This window comes from Rhopilema esculentum, chromosome 15, assembly GCF_057945365.1.
Source record: "Rhopilema esculentum isolate cy_ngs chromosome 15, ASM5794536v1, whole genome shotgun sequence".
Taxonomy (NCBI): domain Eukaryota; kingdom Metazoa; phylum Cnidaria; class Scyphozoa; order Rhizostomeae; family Rhizostomatidae; genus Rhopilema; species Rhopilema esculentum.
The window spans coordinates 4,274,952-4,293,654 of NC_142829.1; the positions used below are offsets into that span (position 1 = coordinate 4,274,952).

The window sequence follows — 18,703 nt, forward strand, 5'->3', positions numbered from 1 at the left end:
CGAAATAAATGGGATGCTAGTGTACATCACGAAAGCGTGTTGTAAAAAGTAAGGGCTGGAGGGAGGAGGGTTGCTCTTTAACTTCAGGATGGAGGGCTGCCACATTCATTAAAAAACTCTCTCTTGCTTGTCTCCCCAAGGTTAGGCAAACACATAGGTGAACTTGTGGACACAATAAGCAAGGGCCTAGTGGGTACGACTTACTTTGAGAATTACTTTCGTGATACGGAAACCTAAGGCCAGCTCCCCACATTTTCATTTTTTGCCAGGGAAAATTCTTCTGCAGGGCAAGTGTGCAGCCACCCCCCCCCCCCCCCCCACACACACAAAAAGTATGAAGTGACGCCCTTGCTCATCCTCCTATATTATGCAAAGAAAAATTGGCAAATATGTGGAAAAACATCACCTATACACCCAATACACACAATAAACTCATGAAGCAGCTAGCAAAGGAATAATGAGGTACCCAGGTATAACGGAGCATATTAGTAATTAGCCTAATATAATATTTTGCAAGAAAGATCAGCCGACAGGCCAACATATCTTAAACTTATGAAATCAAATGATTATGAATTAAATAAACATTGAATATCATAAATATAAATGACAATTTAGGTCTATAAATTTGATGTTTATTGTATCAATTGTATGTTTGCTTTGTTGTTTTATTATAATTATTGGATATACTGAACAGTTCTTAATTTTAATCACAAACCACCTATCTTCTGACTCTTTTTGAAACGCATTTACCTATAAAAGTTAAGGACCATAGCTTATCTATCAGAATCCCTTCTTTTTTAAGCAGAATTAGTCCTCAAGTGAAATGGTCGTGAAATTTGAAACAGAGAAATTTAATTAAGTAAATGCTGATAACATTTGATTTTACGTTTTCCCATTGGTGAATGGTTTGAAACTGAGGCTGTCATTGGTATGTGTTTCAATGGAAATCCAATAGTTGAAATCAAATAATCGTTTATATATTTCTTTTTGCGCCGGGAAAATAATCCCAGCTTGCATTGAAGAAGTTTCGCCATCATCTGACATGAACCTTGTTACGAAAACCTCTTTTTCGCCTACACCAAGACCTGAAATCGAGACTTCCTCTGCATGGCTGCAAATAAACATTTTTAAAGCGTCTTTAAGGAATAAGGTTAAGGAAAAAGTTTTTTTGAAGGAAAAGTACTATGAATGAAAAAGAGATATTTCTTCGTATTGAGAAATCAAACTGTTGTCCAATGTGTGGCAATGATGCTGACTGGGTAGAACTTAGGCCATATCAAAACCAAGTGTCTGGACATCACCGTGTTATGATTTTTGACGAAGAGACAATTTGCAAGCCTTTGATGTCAAAAGAATATGCTTTTTTCCAAAACGTTCCAACAGAAATCTTGAAGTTTGTGCCAAAAATGAAAGGTATGATGAGGCTACTGTAATTTGGCTTTTGGATTAAAGATCTGTATTTTGGATAACCTTTGAGTACATCGTCCTTACTGTAATGCACTTAAAATTGAATTAATGAAACATGGTTTTTTGTTCATCCAGCAAACTTTCAAAGAAATATAAGACAATAATGCTAGGCCATCTTAATTGCTAGCCTATTTAGTCCTTTTTATCGTCAGAAGAAGTTTGGATCCATTGGCCCGGCCTGGCACCCACTATGGTAGATGCGAATATTTAAAAAATATTCAAACGATTGGCAAAATCTTCCAAGATTTTGAAATTTGCTTCAAGAAATTTATGTCTTGTCAATAAAGAGTGGACAGAAACTTTTGTATTACCCTGTCCAGCTAGGAATTTTCATATCTTTTGCAAATGACTGCCAGACATTGGTAGATGACATGAAAAAGAAAATTTGCTAATTTTAAATTCCTAATGTCATATCTTCAAAACTGAATTTTAGATTTTGCGTTAAAGAAACACACTTTTCTTTTTGAAAATAAGTTTTGAAATTATTTTAATCACTCAAAAGCAAGCTGATTTCATGACTTCATAAACTGTTATTTACAATGGTGGTTGAGGTCTATTTTGCAATCCTATTTGCAATCCTTTGAAGTCTTTATCTTTTCCTGTTAACCTTGCTCACATGATGCAATTTTGACTGAAAGTAAAAAAAGGTCAAAAAATAAATATTTTTCATGTATAACAGGTAAAAAGTCAAAAATATTTTAAAGCAGTGGTATATTGTAACTAAGTAAGAAATCTTTAAAAGTATGATCTTTCTGTGTTTTCACTGAATAATCTGTAGATATAAAAAACATTTTCTTGATAGGTCCTCTTTGTTGTTAGTGCTAACCATTAGATATTTGCAGTTACATTATACAAAATGAGCATAAACTAAAATCTACTTTGTAGAATTTAGGATGGCAGGCATGCTACACATCATTTATGGGGGAAATAATCTTGTATACGTGTGAGATTTTTCTGACCTCAAATCGTGATCTATCTGCTTGTTCACAACACTGGAATATTTTTGTTGTAAATTTATATTCCTGGAATACAAGCATTTGTTATGAACTAGCAAGTTTAGCAGTGCAGAAATATTTGCATATTATTGACTTAGAAGATAGATAAATATTTTTTAAAGCTAATTATTGCTCTGTGGCATTAGATGTGAGTCATATATACGTATAGATGTTCTCTTATAGTTAAGTTTTGAATTTTATCATTTTTATCTTCTCCAGGCATTGCAAAAGTTTTTGCCCAAACTGATGACAATGGACATGACCATTTATTTGCCATGCGAAAAACAAAAGAATCTGCCTCAAAGTTAACTTGTGATTGCAAGGATAAGAGGTAAATATAGATAAAATGATAGGCACGTTATAATTTTTGGTTTTGTTTCTCGTGTTTCTACTCCTTTTAATTTCATAGCTCTGAAGCCCATTTAAAGGTAATGTGTCCAGCTATAGCAAGCGACTCTGCAGGGGTTTTTAGAAACATATGATTTTCCATGTCATCGCCCCAGTCATTACGGTTGTTCTGTTTATTTATCCTGCTGCGAGGTCAGCTTTTCATGTGAGCAGTTTTGCATTGCAAGAATACTAACCAATCGCAAACTGTTATTTTGATGGGTGGCTTGACAAGTTAGGTATACGCAGTCCTTTTATATGGACACATTACCTTTAAGGTACAAAGGCAGCTAAATTAAAAATTAATTGTAAGCTTTGGGTGGGTTGGTGAAGGGCTGTTGCCCTGGAGAGTTTTTGTTTTTAGCTTATATGGTTACGTTGCATTTTAGTAACAGACAATCAGCTCTCTAACATACATTTGAATACCCTGATTTGTAAGGCTCTGGTTGAACGGCCATGCAGCATTTTATCACTGGAAAGAGGAATCTAATAATTCAAATGAAATTTCCATTGTTGAATTATCGAAAGACCACCAGTTTTTTGATGAGTCACAAATGACAATAGGACTATCTTCTGCTGTACTAGATTATTGGGTCTAGTACAGAGGTTATTTTTTAATCATCTATTTTTCTATCATCTTATGTTTTACCGTAAATCATTGAATTAGCTCCCTGGGGCTTAATTATTTTCTATATTTTTGGATGTTGGCTTATTCGAGGGGGGGCTTATGCGAGGGGGAGGCTTATAAAATTATTGTAGACATTAAGAAGACATTATTAAAAGACCTTGTTTATCCTAGTAGGAATTTATTTATGAGTATTTAACTAATTACTACCAAAAGTATGATTTTTTGTGTTAATTCAATAAAACACCATAGGCAACCTCAGATGGCAAAAATCATCAAATGGAGGGGTCCAATTCGAGAATTTACAATAGCAGTGGGGGCTTATTCTAGGGGAGGGGCTTATTGACAAATTGTAGTTCCAGGGTGAGGGCTTATTCGAGGTGGGGGGGGCTTTTTTGGGGGGGCCAATTCGAGGATTTATGGTAATTGTTTTTATTGTAGCATGTTGGTTGCCTCTGCAACCTCAACACATGGTTTAGCAATAAACCACCAATGTAAATGGAAATACAAGGCTGGGCAAGGTAGGAATGAAATATGTTATTTTATGAAAGTAACTGCTAAACTTTTTCATTAAAGACCAAATGTTGGATGTTTTTGATAAGTTCAATTAAGAATGCAGATGCATATATGATCAAGAAAAGGTCACAAAAGACCAATATGTTCGAAACTTAGTGATATCAATCAAGTTTCTGTCCTGAAGCTTATGGAAGTTCTTCTTGATTTAATCTGATGCAGCTTAAACATGCTACTAAATTTGGATTACATGTCCACAGGAAAAAAGCCAGTTTTGTCCAAGCTGCGCTGCTAAAGTCAAAATTAAAATATTTTAAAGAATAATGAAAAGCTAACAAGGACTATGCATCGGCTAAATATATCTAAACAAAATGAGATGTAGGATATCGGAGAAAGTTAAACAATTTTAATTATAATTCTTATTATACAGCTGTCTTGTAATGAAGTTTAATTTCTTGCAGCAGGTTAACATAAACAGTAATAACATAATTCAAAATGAAGTTAAAATTTTTGTGGCTTTGCAAGTTTTTTAGTGATTTAATAAGAATGTTATGAAACATGGAAAGAAGTAAATTTTATATAGCAGCTAGTTGATTGTAACTGTTGATCGTGTTCTTTCTCAATTTCGTTGGGAAAGCATTCTAGCTAGTAAGACTTGAGGCCACTCAGTAAATTATTCCACAAAAGATCTACGGATTCTTTGTTTTCTGCTGTCATTTGTCGAAGTTTTTGCCCTTAACTGAGCCTGAGAATCAATATAATTCGACTTGACTCATGGATCATGATTATCATTTGGCAGGATTTCCTTGAATTATAATTTCCTTTTTGAAATAAAAAACGAATGCGAAACCTCGGAGGACATATTGACTTGGCATATTATATTCATATATGATTTTGACCGGGCATTGCATTAAAACTTAAACTGTTAGACCCCAGGTTTGAAAACCAGTATCATTTTGGCTACGCGGAGCTGCTAGCAGCAGCACACTATCAGCTGCAACCTGTGCGTAAGGCATTTGTGCGACGAGCAATGACGCTCATATGACTATAGTATAATATACATGACTTGATTGATAATGGATGGCTCAGTGGTTAGGGCGCGGAAAACAGATCCAAGGGTCCATGGTTCGAGTCCCGGACATAATTCCAGGCGCAGGAATCACGAGGTTTGGTAACATCGAGAGAAGGAACCAGGACACTGCTCGACAAGCATAACTTTGCTGTGTCCTAAGAACTACTTCCAGAAGCTAAGTAGAAATAAATGCAAAGATAATACGGGTCAGGTGCGAGTGCAAAGGCAAGTTTTCCAGCCTGGGCTGGACCATATTTAATAGAGCTACAAAGTCCTGGGGCCCGTGAGTTCTTAATAGACTGCGACTCATTGAAATTATTATGATGCAAAAAACCCGTGTTAACAAGGTGTTAGCACGAAAAGAACAGTTAAGTAATAAAGTTTGGAATCTGTAGGAGCCAACACTAAAAGCGACCAACGATAAGATTGTGTATTTTTCAATGAGGCAACAGAGAAGCGAAACCACAACAATAAACGCACTGCAATTTTGAAATGGAGAAGAACAACGGGCTGCTACGATTAAAGGCAAGAGGGGCTTTTTCGATCGGAAGAGGTTAGTTTATCTCAAAAAATTATTTGATAAAGCTCGGAAGGATGGAAAGTCAGATCCCTGGAAGAATGAATTTTTCTGAAAAGTTTTGCCTTGGTTGCGACGACGCAGAAAATTCTCCGCAAATTATCAAAGAATGACCCTCTCTGGAAATAAGCAACGAACGAACTAACGATGCGTATGAAAACACATAATCAAAAAGGGTAACATAGAGAGGAGGCTATTGAATGCTCCTTCACAGTGGTTTCTTGAACCACGCCTTACTGTGGCTATCATTATTAAAGAAATTGTCAATTTAGACTTTTTTGTTTAACTCTATGCAAGCAAAGTATTAACATTTTTATTGTTATTGTTATCGTTTCTTTAGTTTGTAACATATTAATTTGGAAAGTTTCAAGGTAGGCTATGTTCATGACAACACGAACGTTGCATGAAAGAAATGCAAAGTCACACAAGTAGATAGTCTTCGCTTCCTTTTGTAACTTGGAAATGGTATATCTCCGGTTTTTTAACATGCCTCTGGGCTCATTCTTCGTAAACTGGGCTTATACTCCGTCAACTTATTTGAACTTTCTTGTGTTTTCTGTCATCATTTGACGTATATGCAATATAAAACAGTTTTTAATAACTGCAGTACTTACTTTTGCACTAACAGTATACTCATCTCACCTAAAATAATTGTTAGAATTTTTTGGGAGAGATTAAGAGAGTCTGTTGTCTGCTCTAAATTCGCTGATTCATACTTCCCTTAGATGAATCAAATCAAGAGCAAGTCTTTGATCAGCATCCATGGGTAAGGAAAGTGCAGCAAATGTCGTTTGAAAAAAACATGCATAAAACAAAGGGCTCAGGTATTTTTTTGAAAATTTTTAAAAATCTTTTAGCTACAATAAGGACAGCGTTTTTATTTTTATTGAAGCAAAGTATATTTTGGCTTAATGTGTTATATGTTAGCTTTCTATAATGTTTAAATATCACAAGTTGTTTTCTTTTTTGGTTGTTACATTCCGTGATGATCGTTAGATGTTATTTAACCACATAACCATGGCGCATGAACATAGAAAATTTAGGGAATTTACCGAAAATAACTGCTGCTATCTTCGGATGCTGAATATATATCAGGCATAAAATTTTGCTTCTGGCATTTAGACATTATTTCATGTATTTTAAGGATGCAAGTGATGAAGGAGAGTTTTCTTCTGAACATAGTTTTTGTTAGTTGAAAATTTCTTATTGATCTCGCATACTCGTTTAAAGCTTTTCTGTGCTGTTGTCCTGCTTTCATGAATTGTTTGATTTAATAAAGATTGTTTGATCATTTGGCTCCATCTTTGATTCACTCTTTGCAATGCTTCTTGATATTCTTTGAAAACATATATTGAATATTATGGTGTTTGTTCAGGCAACGAAATAATTGCTAGCAATTTCAACTTTTGCTGTAAATTTTCATTCTCAAAATGCAGAGCTTATTCTCTTGGAACATATTGGAGCCAAATTTAAAAGACCCTGTATTATGGACTTGAAAATGGGAGTGCGCCAATATGGCGATGATGCAACTGAAATAAAAATAAAAGATCATCAAGAAAGATGTGAAATGTCAACATCAAGCAGTCTAGGAGTGAGACTTTGCGGAATGCAGGTGCATTCTTGTTAAAATCTTTAGATTATATTGTTTATTTAAACCTTGAAATTTGTATTGAAAATAGAAATGTATTGATACCTTGCTCAATTGAACTTTATTATTAAAGGAGAATACTGAGCTCGCATTCCATCAAGTTACTTTTTAATGTTTTTTTTTTTAAGGTTTATGATCCAGCAAGTAACACATACACATATACGGACAAGTATAGCGGGCGGAGGCTTGATGACATTGGCTTTAAGGAATGTTTAAAGCACTTTATGAATGACTCTAAGAGACCCGATGTCATACCAGCGTTCGTAGAATCACTTGAAGATTTATATGGGTCTGTACAGAGCTTAAACTTTTGCAGATTGTTCTGCAGTTCTCTTCTGTTGATGTACGAGGGTGATATCACGGCGAAAGGGGAGCCAGTTGCAGTACTCCGTATGATTGATTTCGCAAATGTAACTTTGTATAGTGAAAAGCACATTGGTCCCGATGAAGGCTATCTTTTTGGGCTAAGAAATCTAATAAGACTGTTTAGGGAAATAGCTGTTCCATTCAGATGAAAATCGCGGTCATAAAACGCATTTAAAGAAGAAGAAGATTATGATGCATTGGCTCTTGTTTTGGAGTAATCATATGGTTGCCCTCGCGAGAAAAGTAATTGCTTTGGAGGTACACAAGTTCACCATTGCACTGACCAGAGTTATCATTTTTGAACGAAACGTGGTCGAAGGCAAGATACCAAAATCTTCGATTCAGCACGTTGTTTTGCACAGCCTTGTAACACATCACTATGAAGCTACTGATCATTGTCAGTCAATTAAGTGAACAATTATCTGTCTATTTTTTAACATTGTATTTGATTTTTCTAATAATAATAGTTTTAAGGATCTTATTATGGTGTTTCAATAATGAAATATTTAAGGTCATTGTTGTATAATATACTTATCAAATTTTGGTTTAATAAAGATCTGTATATTAAGAAATCTGTTCTGTTACGATCATGAAAGTTTTTGCTTTTCATCTCAGACACAATCAAGATTAGAACATTCCTTTTGTTGCTCTCTGCCCAACCTTATAGCTCCTTCTCGTATTTAAGTCCCCTTAGAAGAGGCTTTTATGACCTCGAACAACTATAAGGCAATCACCATATACCTAAGTTGTTTAAGTCATCTATAAATCAACTATTGGCCACTCTGTAAGCTTTTGAGCTGTATCCTGCTTATTGATTGGCCAATCGTAATACGGTTTTTTAGCAGCAATGTTGTCTACAATCTACAGCTATTTTATAGGAGCAACCCTTCAAAAGTATTTTCTGCAGTGTCGTCACTTTTTGCATATATCACACAGAAAGGCTGTGTGAAAACATTGATTCTTTCCACTAATTGTTTTGCACCGAAAACAACTAATCTTTAGATTCAACTCGTGCTCAGTAATCCAGTTGGTAACTGGGGGGTTTTATTTGTCAATACGAATGTACGTATACCACAGGCTTGAGGTAGCCCGTAAATAAAAGATTCTACAATATTTCAATAGCACATCATTGCCATCCTTGTTGAATTTATCGATCTCTTGATTTTCGTTTAAACAACTTTGATTAATTTGATTAATTCACTAATCCAATTAAAAAATGGATTCATAGCTAATTCTATTTTGATGTTCATTAATACATGAGCGGTCTCTGATGAAATAGTCTCTTTATAAGTTAAAAGTGCTCTGAAATTTCAAAATTTGAATTTAAATTGAGTAGACATTGCCTAGGATTAAAGAATACGATTATGTCAGCTGTAGAAGCGATTTCTAGTGCTTGGACTCACTGCCCAAAATAATCACATATAATTATCTCCTCTTTGGAATCCCACCGGCAAATTTTTTCCAAAGGTGCTACCATTAGCTTTCTTGAAAAGATATATCTGCTCATAAGGACTCTCTACGATGTTTCCAATGTAGGTTGGCTTTCTGCGCGTGATAAGCCGAGCCTCCTCTTTTTCACGTGTTATGAATCGTTGGCCATTCTTTCTCGCCTCAACCAAGAAAAAGTTTGCCAAGTACTGGGATACACGAATGGCATCTGGTGAATGGTCTAAAGCTAGAACTGGATTCCACACGAATAAAGTCTTTTCTGGATGCCATTGGAAACAGTAGATTGGGTATTTCTTAGCTGAAAGAAAACCAAATTTGAATATGTATATGCATTAATGTATATGGCTGTATGGCTCTGAAGAAGGCTTAGAAAGCCGAAAAAGAAGAAAAAAGAGCCTTGGCTATGGTGAAGATCTCCAGGAGGGGTGACACGCTTTTGGTGTATAGAACAGGGCGGTGTTTCACGCTTCATGCGATCATCAAGCAACTTTTCAGAATCGAACTCTAGTTTGTAGAATCAAAAGCTACGATCATTCCACTGAGCCAAAAGGCCCAATAAAATGATCGGTAACTTTTGCCACACCCGGTTTGGGCTGATTTTGGGCTTGTGTTGTTGCAACCCAACACTTTTCGCAAGCATTCTTTGCCTTTGGTTTTTTAACCCATGCTTGGCTACTTCCATTGGTGGCTATTACATTGGCTCAGTTTTGGTTTAATGTTTTCTCAATCTACTTAAAGTATTTATCAAAGTGGTTGTTAATTGATACATACCTTCAAACGTGGACACAAACACTGTTCCATTTCTATCTTGGTTTGTTGATATGATCCTATAGAATTTCATCATCTTTGATGAGTTTGTAAATGCCTCGTGGTTGATACCCCGGGAATGCACATGAAACGCCATTGGTCGCCCCGCCAGTGTCTTCCATATTCCTTCTGCTGCATGCTTTAACAATCTGCTTTTCCTAGCATCTTTTGTGAGGTGCAAAGGAAGACTCAGATTCGTACTGTCTGTTGGGGCTGTGATATCTATACCCATGGTCAGTTTTGTTATTCTTTCCGCGCCTCTGTTTATTGCTGTCATTAAAAATTTCGTTTTCGTTATTATGGCTATTTATAAACAGTTACTTGCTTCAAACAACAAACATTGCAATTTTGATGGAGAGACGAATGCGCGAGAACTTTAAGTGTGTGAGGCAACCCTCCGTCCTGGAGATAAGAAGCCTGCGTTATAATGACTTCATTCCTTGCGCATGCTCTTTCATTCCAGGACTGAGTGTCGCTTCACTCATTCAAAATTTCCTCTTTTTCGTCTCCCTAACATAATCTTTGTCACTCAGATCTATATACGTAGGTTGAAATGCACTGGGTAACATAATATTTAGGACCCTTTAAAGATGTAATGTCAAAATCAAATCTATTCCTTGTGAAGTTTTAAACTATTTGTTTAGGTTTTGTGATTTTTAGATTCTGAAGCATGAATCCCAAACAATCAGAGGGAAGCCAGATCTCCCCCAAATAAAATTTCTCGTCTAGAAACAAACCTAAATACGTCCTTTATAAAACTGAATTTGCCTGAAATGTATGCTAGCAGTTAGAATTAGTTCGTAATTTTTGAAGAGATACGCCTGTGCAGAATTTTGTCGAAGAATTCAAAAGGGTCTACGTCATCGCTCACAAAGTTTTGCAATGATGAATATACGGCTACTTCTCATTCAAACTCTGGATAGACTGCCAAAATAACTGTAACATTTTCCTGCCTTTTTTATGTGAAAGGCACCACTTACCATAAACTGGCCAAATGATTCCTTTCTTCTTTTGCGCTATAGCGAAGTCGTATATCTTCTTCGATATTCGGTCGTATCCATCATCTAATAGCTCTATATCCCCACCAGGAATTATTGCTCCATTAACTCGTCTAAGAATTTCATCAACCTCGTCATCTTTGAAATTATCTTGCAGTGAGACTACGCGTCCGCCTGCCGTCTCAACGAAGCGAACAAAAGAGGCAGCAATGTAACTGCAGCCCTTGGCTTTTGGAACCTGTTCCTTGATTTGTTTTCCAGCAACGTAAAGAGACAAAACAGCAATGGTAGGCCGTTCAGTCTTGAGGTGTTTTTTTATGCTCTCGATGTTTGTTGGATAAGTCAAGAATGGATCTTTAAATCCAGCTGACATGTCGTGCAAAAGGCACAGCAATAAGGCGACGATACACTCTTTAAGCATTTCTGCAAATACTGGCACCAACTCTCTGTGTCAAGTCTGCAGCTGCAATTTCAGCAGCACGAATACGTTAGATTTGTTGATAAATCAGTGTTTTATTGAAATGCTGGTTAAAAATTTACGCATTATCCGGGCTCCACAGGCCGTCAGTTTGGGAAGAATCTGCATTTGGAAAAAGCTGTTAAGTTTGTGATTTGGTCACTGGCTTTGAATGCGCGTATGCAATGCTCTTTCACCTGTTATCACATCCTGTCAATGCAAAGCATGTAGAGGTTTAAGCTGTAGATAGCTCAATCGACTCTGTTTCTGTTCTTGTATATCCTTTTTGCAACTTTTGTTCCTCAATTTGCCGGTGCAGCTTTCCATGGGTAAGGCTTTTGATGTCTAGCCGTGCCTGTATGGTTTTGCTTTTTGCCTGACTTGAAAATTTTTCTCGCTCTGGACTTTAATAATCAGAATTCCTCTTAGCATCTGAAGATGATACGCTAGTTTTCCTTTTGCTTTTTGCTAGTCTGTTACATGAAACCATTATGCCTCAAATTTACGAGAACAGACAATTTTTACACGGGTCTGTTCTTATAAGTCGGTGCGATGCAGAAAGAAACGCAGTTAAGTCATGCTCTGAAATTTCTTTTCTTTTTTATCGACTACGTTTTTTATCGATTCGTAGTTGAATTAACCGATTTTAAATGAATAGATGACTGCTGGAATATATACTTTGAAAAAGCCACTCGACAGCAAAATCCCAAAATTTTGGAATTACAAACTAGCATTTCACTAGAGTAAATAGTTGAAGTATTTGGTTCAAAATGTCTGATTGCAAACAATCTTTTGGTGGTACAAGACTTAACAATGACTTTGAAAAAAGCAAACATTTTGAGTCGTACTGAAGATCGTAAACTCTACACTAGGAAATATATACCCAGTTATGGATCGAAATAGTCCAATCAGAAACGCGATCACATGACTGTTGAGGTTGCCTAATCAACGTCGCTTGACTATTGAAAAAGTTACCCAATGGAGTTTTAGAGTAAAAGCGAACTCCTTCTGTTTACACAACAGCGGTTTTTTGTGCTTATGAAGATAGATTCCAAAACTGCTAGATGGAACGACGATCGGGCTTTGCCAATAATCCGAAACATGTCGCCATTATAGTTTTTTGCACAATCTGGGTTCTCCAGTACTTTAAGGTCCTTAATAGAAGGGGGATCTTGATAGTTGGGCGGGGGTCAGAAATTTTTCAGAAAATAAATAAGTGGGGGTGGGGGTCCTAGTAAGTAGGGGGGGATCGGAAATGTGAAAAATCTGAAAAATCACGTGATGATTCTTTTTTGGGGTCAAAGGAGATTTTCTTCTAAATACAATCCATAGCAAAATGACAATTATCACCATGTAATAATGCATTGTTGTATTACTAAAATGAGCAGGCTAATTATCATTGTGTACATCAGTCAGGCCTATGTAAATTTTTTCGGATGTTATACTACTTTTCTATGTTGAAACGTTTGTTCAATGCAACCTCTTCATTTAAGAGAAACTTTACAGAAATTTCACACCAGAAGAACAAAGGACAAATGAAATAAGGGATATGAATGACTGCATATAAAATTAATAAACGGGGAGGTCCAAATCAGCTCCGGTGGGGTCAGAAAAAAATCAAAAAATTAATAAGTGTCCCCCCTTCTATTAAGGACCTTAGAGTAAATGCTGCCCGATAACGGAATTGCATGTTTTACTAGTTGTTTCATATCTGCAAGACAGAAGAGGCTGTTCTCTTTTGGGAAGATCTTTGTTTGTAATGCTGGAAGGAACATGCTGTTTTATTCTATCTCCTGATCTTTAGGTCGTGTGTTGTGTCCTACGTAGCCAGAAGCACACTGCCATGTAGACCCATGGATAACTGAACTCTTTTGGGTGGTAGGAACGCAGTCCTTTTGAATGGATGGAAAGGCCTTTTTGTACAGTAAACAGTAACGCTGATTGACAGCAAAGAAACATTTTGTAATGGCCTGTTTAATCTGACTTTAAAATCGCAAGGAACTGTTACCGATCCATTGTAGTTTTAGATAAACTCGGCAATTTGCGGATCAAATTTTGCTTAAGCTGAAAATTTTGAAAATCTTTTCCTTAATATAAGTAGACATGACATCCTCTGGATAGCCGTTCTACAGAATAATCTTTTTTAGTTATTCAAGATCCGAATCGAGCTTATACTTGGAACAAATCATCAGTTCTTCTATGAGTTAACTTTTTGATGAGATTTATTTTCCTTTGTTTTGTTCAAAACGAACTACGTCGTTTATGAGTGACCGGGGGACTTGTTTACCGGATGCGGATCGAGTTGACGTGAGAAGAAGAATAGCGCGTCTGATTGGTTCCTTGCTTTTGACCAATCGGCGGCCTGTAAGTTCTCACCAGGATGAAAAGCCAAAGAAGACTCTTTCTGAAGAAACTCTTCCATTGTTTTGATGTAGACAGAAATCTTCAAATTTTGCTATCGAAGGCGTTATTTGCTAAAAGGATCATCATACGGAACTATCCCATTTTTACACAACTGGTGTTATTTGAATCAGTGTGAATTTGTTTCCAAGGGTGGATACCCACCTCAAACTGTCTAGATCTGCACATGAGATTATAAGATATTCTTTTCTGCTCTTGGGCAAGCTTCACCAGTCTTTTTCATGATAGGTGCCGTGTTTAAAGTGTGTCTGGAAGTATTCTTCTTGTTGCCAGTTGCAGTACTCGACTTGAATTTCAATCTTTCCAAGCTTCGTCCTTTTTGCGTTTGTTTTTGTGTTGTGTTTGGGAAAAGGTTTTATGTTTCGTTAGTATTTATCGTTAAGGGAAAGGAAATATTTGAGATAAGTATAAAATTAATTTAAGATAACTTGTTTGTTTTTATTTTGTAATGAACAAGTTGTTACCAATAGTGAGAATAATGAAAACATTATTTGAAATTAAGGTAAATCTTCTGGTTAAGTTGTAATTGTCAGTTACAGGTCTCAGAATTGCAAAGATTTCTAAACACCTTCTTGCATCAGTTATGCAATTAAAGCTATCAAAATTCCGTAAAGGCAAAATGAATTGGTAGCGAAACGCTTTGCAGCACACATTTCATCCGTAAAGGACAAGACTCGAGAAAGAAAAATTCACCACAGAATGAAATCTTATTGATAAAGATTTTAGTACGCTACTATTTATTGTGAGAAAAGTATATTTGCTTTATAAATTATAACCAGTATTTGAAATTTCTTTGCAATATTTGCTATCAACTTTTTGTGAACAAAGTTTGATAATGGCTTTGAAAAATGCAAACATCTAAGAGTTCTGCGTAACTGACGTAGTACATCGTCTCTCGTAAAAAAGCAATTAATCTTAAGCTAGTCCGAAAAAGTTCCTTTGCTTTGTTTGTGAGCTAAATCCTTTCTGTTTCTTGTCTCTTTTCTCGCTTTTATCGGCACAGTTGCGGCGGGTCTTAGACAAAATGCAGAGAAGAAGAAAAAAGAAGCCAGTTCTCGCCAGTGCTGTTGCTACGGTGGCCCAAAACTGTCACGGCTAAAAATTGCTCGCGGCTAAAAGAAATTGCTCACGATCAAAACAAAGCACTTATGGCTTTTAGCGTGACAGTTGTAGACCATCGTATGTTGCAGCCTGACGTGATGCGCAGTAGCAGTTGGTTTAGAAGAAAAGATAAGTATAAAAAAATTTGCTTGAGACGACAAATACATGAATGCATCAATTTATAATCTCTATGACATCATGATAACTACTTAAAATGTATCTTTATATTGGCTCTTATTGTCACCGTGCACAGTGTAACAGAGGTAGAAAATCTTGTAATCGTCTCCAGCTTATCATTTAAAATTCACATTGTTCCTATCCACTTTGTCTACTATTTGAAATCAAAACACATATATTTGATCAAATGGCGTCTTGCTTTCTGTTATAAATCCGGTGAAAAGTGGTTGATGTTTTTCTATCACCCATTTGAGTTCCTCTTCATATGAACCAAAATTCTGACTGTTTTTTCTCGCCTCGTTAACGAAGAAATTCGCAAAGTATTGTCCCAGCCTCACTGCGTCCCAACTATGTCTGGTATCTTTTTCAGGATGCCATTCAAATGCTGCCTTCTCGGGATGCCACTGAAGTCCATAGAAGGGAAATTTTCTACCTTTTGGTAAAAAAAATGACTCAATCAGCAAAGGTGTTGTGCTCCAGTAATCATTGTAGTTTATATACTTTATATCTTATTTTATTTCATGTTAATCTATTTTCTTTCATATTGTTGCATTTTGTTGCATATTATTGTATTGTCAGTCATTGTATTGCTTGTGATTGTATAATGTTCTTTTGCATTTTATTCTAATCTATCTTTTTCATGATGTTGATCAAGAAGTTGAATTTCAGATTAAGCAAACGTCCATAGTTGCAAAGGAATATTGATGCAGAATGAGAAGCACATAACAATGTCAAGAATTTATCACTTTTTTGAGCTGTTTTATGTTTCGGTAGGGTTGAAATAACGTGGAGAGTAATTCCGAATTGTTTGTTTTATAAAAATTTTGATCCGAAAGATGGAAGTTCTGCCCACAGGACCCTTGAATGTTAGGAACCCTGTAGCCTGTGTCCCAGACCCCTCAAGCTAGGGGTCTGGAACACAAGCTAGGAACCCTACAGAGCATCAAAACAAGGAATTAGCTTTTCAGATTTAAAAAGGCTTTGATGAGTGGCTACTACTGTGGAATCAACGTAGTAGCTCGTGGTTCCTTAGAGGCTCACAGCCAACCATATAAGAAAAATGCGTGCTTTTTTATCATACAGTTCTTGTTGCAATTTGCTAAAATCATAGGGATGCAAGTTTGAGGTTTTGTGGTCAGACAATTTTGCATTCAGCATTTATCAACAATTGCTGGAGGAAATGTAGATTGAAAACGTTTATAAGGGCAGTTCACAGATTAAAAGCCTCTCCTTGCCACGCCTGTAAAAGGGTCAAAGAGAGGTTGGTCGTCCAATCCTAGTACTCATTTTTCGCGTCAACGCCCAGAGATATAGTTGAAGTCCCCCGTGGGGGTATTCCCATTATGGCCGACAGGGGGTCCAGTCAGGGTCAGAGAGAGCCAGTGCTAGAATGTTGAAAAATTACCGTCAAATGGTAGCATATTGACGGAAATTATGTTCTTGGTAGCATCCATTTCTTTGTGCGCGCGCGGTCCTTCTTGACAAATTTCTTCGTCATTGACTGTTGTTGATTCGGGAAAGATAAAATCTTGTTCATTGTCTAAATCGCAAGCTAAACGCGAGCTACATGCTAAAATAAGTGTTATTATCGAAATTGGGTCATTTGGTATCAACTTGATAAGACCCCCAAATCGACTTGACCCCCCTGTCAGGCCTTAATGGGAGTGCCCCCCTGGGTACAGTGCTTACTTTTCATCGAAAGATAACAAACAAACACTGTCTCTATAAAAAACTTTTTCACCTTCATATGCAGCAACAAATTTCTTCCCTTTTTGATCAATTGAAGTCCCCAATACTTTGTACCATTCTTCCAGGTCTTTATTTGTCCTCATTTCACTTGGGTAAATTCCATATTTATGATAATTAGCAGTTATATCTTTGGTTTCCATAACTTTTTTCAAATCATCAGGCAAATCTTTAAACATTTTGCTGTTTTTGTAACCGTCCTCAATGTGCATTGGCAAGCTAATGTTTTTAGACTCAAAAAGTTTCAAAATCTGTATGCTTTTTTCTGTAAGGACTGGCATGGCCTGAAATCCTCGGCAAATCCCAAACACTGGAAAGTGTATGCCAGCCTCGTTTAGCTCGATTGCTTTCTTAAATATCCGTCTTGCGATCTGGTAATATTTTGAATCGATTAAGTTGATCTCTCCGCCAGGAAGCATAATTCCATTTACTTTCTTAAGCACGTTGTCCAAGGTTTTGATTTGTTTGGGGTCATCGACAATAGGGACAACCCTTCCACCGGCAGACTGGATAAACTTCACATAAGATGCTCCAATATAAGATTTCCCCTCTAGCTCAGGTTTCTCTGCTAGAATGACCTTGTCTGTTATTTTCATTGCTAGCATGCCAATAATGGGCCTATCATTCAGCTCTTCACACTGCACTCGATACAAAAAATGCAGCAGCAAAAACAGTAGCAGTAATGGTTTCCTAACTGGTCGCAGATATAACATAGATGCACTGAAAATAAAACATTTTCTTTTCAAAGTACCTGCCACAGTGGCCATATCTACTATGCACGTTATCTTTTGATATCGTTAAAGTCAAAACTGCAAATCTTCCCTTTCCAGCTCCCCTTTATTTGCATTATATGCTACAGTCCAGGCTTGTTAATTCCCGGGGGTACTGCTAATTCCATTAACACGTTCTATTCTACTTTACAATCTCGCCTCGTTACAATCTTACAGTCGGGTCCTCAATCGCCTAGATGATGTTCTTTCATCATTGTCAATATAGCATACTTAAACATATATCCTTATGTGATTCTATCAAGTCGTGTATCGCATTATAAAACGTTTGTAGAATCATAATTTGTAACCCCCCAGAAACGTTTCCTAGCATCGCTACTAGAAGCCGAATTCCATGTCTCTGGAACCAGCAAACATTCATGCTTGGTTACTCAAGCATGAAATTGTCGCAATCATTATCCAGACTTGCAAATTTTTAAAGAACCGTCACTGTGGCAAATCGATGAGCACGAAAGACCTTCTCTAACCTTCAAGCCTAATAACCGCAAACGCTCATTTTTGATAGTTTGCACCATGCAATAGCCTTCCTTGATTCTTACCTGTGTAGAGCACAATCACAGAATAGGAATTAGGTAGAAGGGGAACTCCTGCCTATCAGGTGAAGCCTGAAAAAACTAGCGCATGCGTTAACTTCTACGAGGCTTAGCATGTATCTGTCGGGGAAATTTTAAAAAAGAATGATAGTAGACAACTTTATTTGAGACGAAATGCTCCATGATAGTGAACAAATTCAATTATGTATCATAATTCGTTTATATCTGATTAATGAATGATGATTTGTCATAGCTAAGTTCTTCTAATGAAATCGAGGTTAAAGGGGAATTAAGGAATTCTATGGTTGTCTCGGGCTTCAAAAGCAACAAAGGAACCGACGAGAGTTACCCTTCTGCCTATTTCCCATTCGTTGGCACAATCAATTTATAGAGCAAAATTCTTGTATTTAGCTTATTTGAGAATGCGATAAAAGCTGTAGAACAGAAGAGGCCAAAGCGCCAGGAAAAAGGACAAAACAATGACAAAAAAAGAAAATTGCTGACTCTTGCTAAGGCCATGGAGACCACTTCCACATACCCTCGTGCTCCGGCATTGTTGTTGCTTCTACATGGCTT

At 36.7% G+C, this 18,703-nt stretch overlaps 3 protein-coding genes across 3 annotated transcripts; 1 reads left to right on the forward strand and 2 right to left on the reverse strand.

Annotated features, from left to right (window-relative positions):
- The first annotated feature begins 679 nt into the window (after positions 1-679).
- LOC135685468 (inositol hexakisphosphate kinase 3) lies at positions 680-8,229 on the forward strand. Its single transcript, XM_065201426.2, has 6 exons — positions 680-1,413; positions 2,682-2,793; positions 3,916-3,995; positions 6,362-6,460; positions 7,073-7,248; positions 7,413-8,229. The coding sequence occupies exons 1-6, from the start codon at positions 1,185-1,187 to the stop codon at positions 7,797-7,799; spliced, it is 1,083 nt and encodes a 360-aa protein (XP_065057498.2). The 5' UTR covers positions 680-1,184; the 3' UTR covers positions 7,800-8,229.
- An 836-nt stretch (positions 8,230-9,065) lies between these two features.
- Positions 9,066-11,325, reverse strand: LOC135685469 (gamma-glutamyl hydrolase). Its single transcript, XM_065201428.2, has 3 exons — positions 10,887-11,325; positions 9,871-10,176; positions 9,066-9,397 (listed from the first exon to the last, which is right to left on the reverse strand). Exons 1-3 carry the CDS (start codon positions 11,323-11,325, stop codon positions 9,066-9,068), a joined length of 1,077 nt encoding a protein of 358 aa, XP_065057500.1.
- Positions 11,326-12,994: 1,669 nt separating this feature from the next.
- LOC135685470 (gamma-glutamyl hydrolase) lies at positions 12,995-18,049 on the reverse strand. The gene is made up of 2 exons (XM_065201429.2): positions 16,802-18,049; positions 12,995-15,493 (listed from the first exon to the last, which is right to left on the reverse strand). Exons 1-2 carry the CDS (start codon positions 17,571-17,573, stop codon positions 15,225-15,227), a joined length of 1,041 nt encoding a protein of 346 aa, XP_065057501.2. The 5' UTR covers positions 17,574-18,049; the 3' UTR covers positions 12,995-15,224.
- Between the last annotated feature and the right edge of the window lie 654 nt (positions 18,050-18,703).

Excerpts from the sequence above, each read along its gene's own strand:
- LOC135685470 (XM_065201429.2), bottom strand. The coding sequence starts at position 17,573 with ATGGCCACTGTGGCAGGTACTTTGAAAAGAAAATGTTTTATTTTCAGT. Across the intron at positions 15,494-16,801 it reads ATTTGTTGCTGCATATGAAG|GTAGAAAATTTCCCTTCTAT; the intron begins GTGAAAAAGTTT and ends TTTTACCAAAAG.
- LOC135685468 (XM_065201426.2), top strand. The coding sequence starts at position 1,185 with ATGAATGAAAAAGAGATATTTCTTCGTATTGAGAAATCAAACTGTTGT. Across the intron at positions 1,414-2,681 it reads GTTTGTGCCAAAAATGAAAG|GCATTGCAAAAGTTTTTGCC; the intron begins GTATGATGAGGC and ends TATCTTCTCCAG. Across the intron at positions 6,461-7,072 it reads GCATAAAACAAAGGGCTCAG|AGCTTATTCTCTTGGAACAT; the intron begins GTATTTTTTTGA and ends CTCAAAATGCAG.
- LOC135685469 (XM_065201428.2), bottom strand. The coding sequence starts at position 11,325 with ATGCTTAAAGAGTGTATCGTCGCCTTATTGCTGTGCCTTTTGCACGAC. Across the intron at positions 10,177-10,886 it reads AATCATTTGGCCAGTTTATG|CAATAAACAGAGGCGCGGAA; the intron begins GTAAGTGGTGCC and ends TTTTAATGACAG. Across the intron at positions 9,398-9,870 it reads GTTTGTGTCCACGTTTGAAG|CTAAGAAATACCCAATCTAC; the intron begins GTATGTATCAAT and ends GTTTTCTTTCAG.